The sequence below is a fragment of the Penaeus monodon genome, chromosome 23 (genome assembly GCF_015228065.2).
Source record: "Penaeus monodon isolate SGIC_2016 chromosome 23, NSTDA_Pmon_1, whole genome shotgun sequence".
Classification (NCBI taxonomy): Eukaryota; Metazoa; Arthropoda; class Malacostraca; order Decapoda; family Penaeidae; genus Penaeus; species Penaeus monodon.
The window spans coordinates 41,714,731-41,715,176 of NC_051408.1; the positions used below are offsets into that span (position 1 = coordinate 41,714,731).

General features: G+C 58.7%; 1 protein-coding gene across 1 annotated transcript in view; it reads right to left on the minus strand.

Moving 5' to 3' along the window:
- LOC119588089 (alpha-catulin-like) overlaps nucleotides 1-446 on the minus strand; it is a gene marked incomplete at both ends in the record, with an annotated part of 86,154 nt that overhangs the window by 26,344 nt on the left and 59,364 nt on the right. The window contains 1 exon segment of the mRNA XM_037936798.1: nucleotides 146-340. Coding sequence (XP_037792726.1) covers nucleotides 146-340 — 195 coding nt within the window.

The window sequence follows — 446 nt, forward strand, 5'->3', positions numbered from 1 at the left end:
AGCCAGAGATCTTTACAGATGCAAAGAGTGGAGAGCAAAAGGAACAAGCGATGATGGAGGAGAGGGGAAGACCTACAGCCCTGGCGCACAGCCCCGCCCGGGATGGCAGGGAGAGCCAGCCAGGGGCATCCGCGCCCTGACTGACCTGGCGAGCCTTGAGGGTGCCAGGGGACTCGGCGGGGCTCTGGCCGTTGACCCTGGCCTCGCCCTGCGCGTTGACCGAGTCCAGCACCCCGTCCTTGACCACGTAGTGAATCAGGTCCATCGCTCGCCGCATCTGGCAGAACACGGTGTCTCGATTTTCCCGCGACGTCAGGCATTCCGGGTGCCGCAGACACACCTGCGGGGGCGCCAGGGATACAGGTGTAAAAGGAGATTTATTATGTATCATATCTGCGGTTCTTATCTAAGTGGATAGTGTCTAATCTAATCTTTTTTCTCCCTCA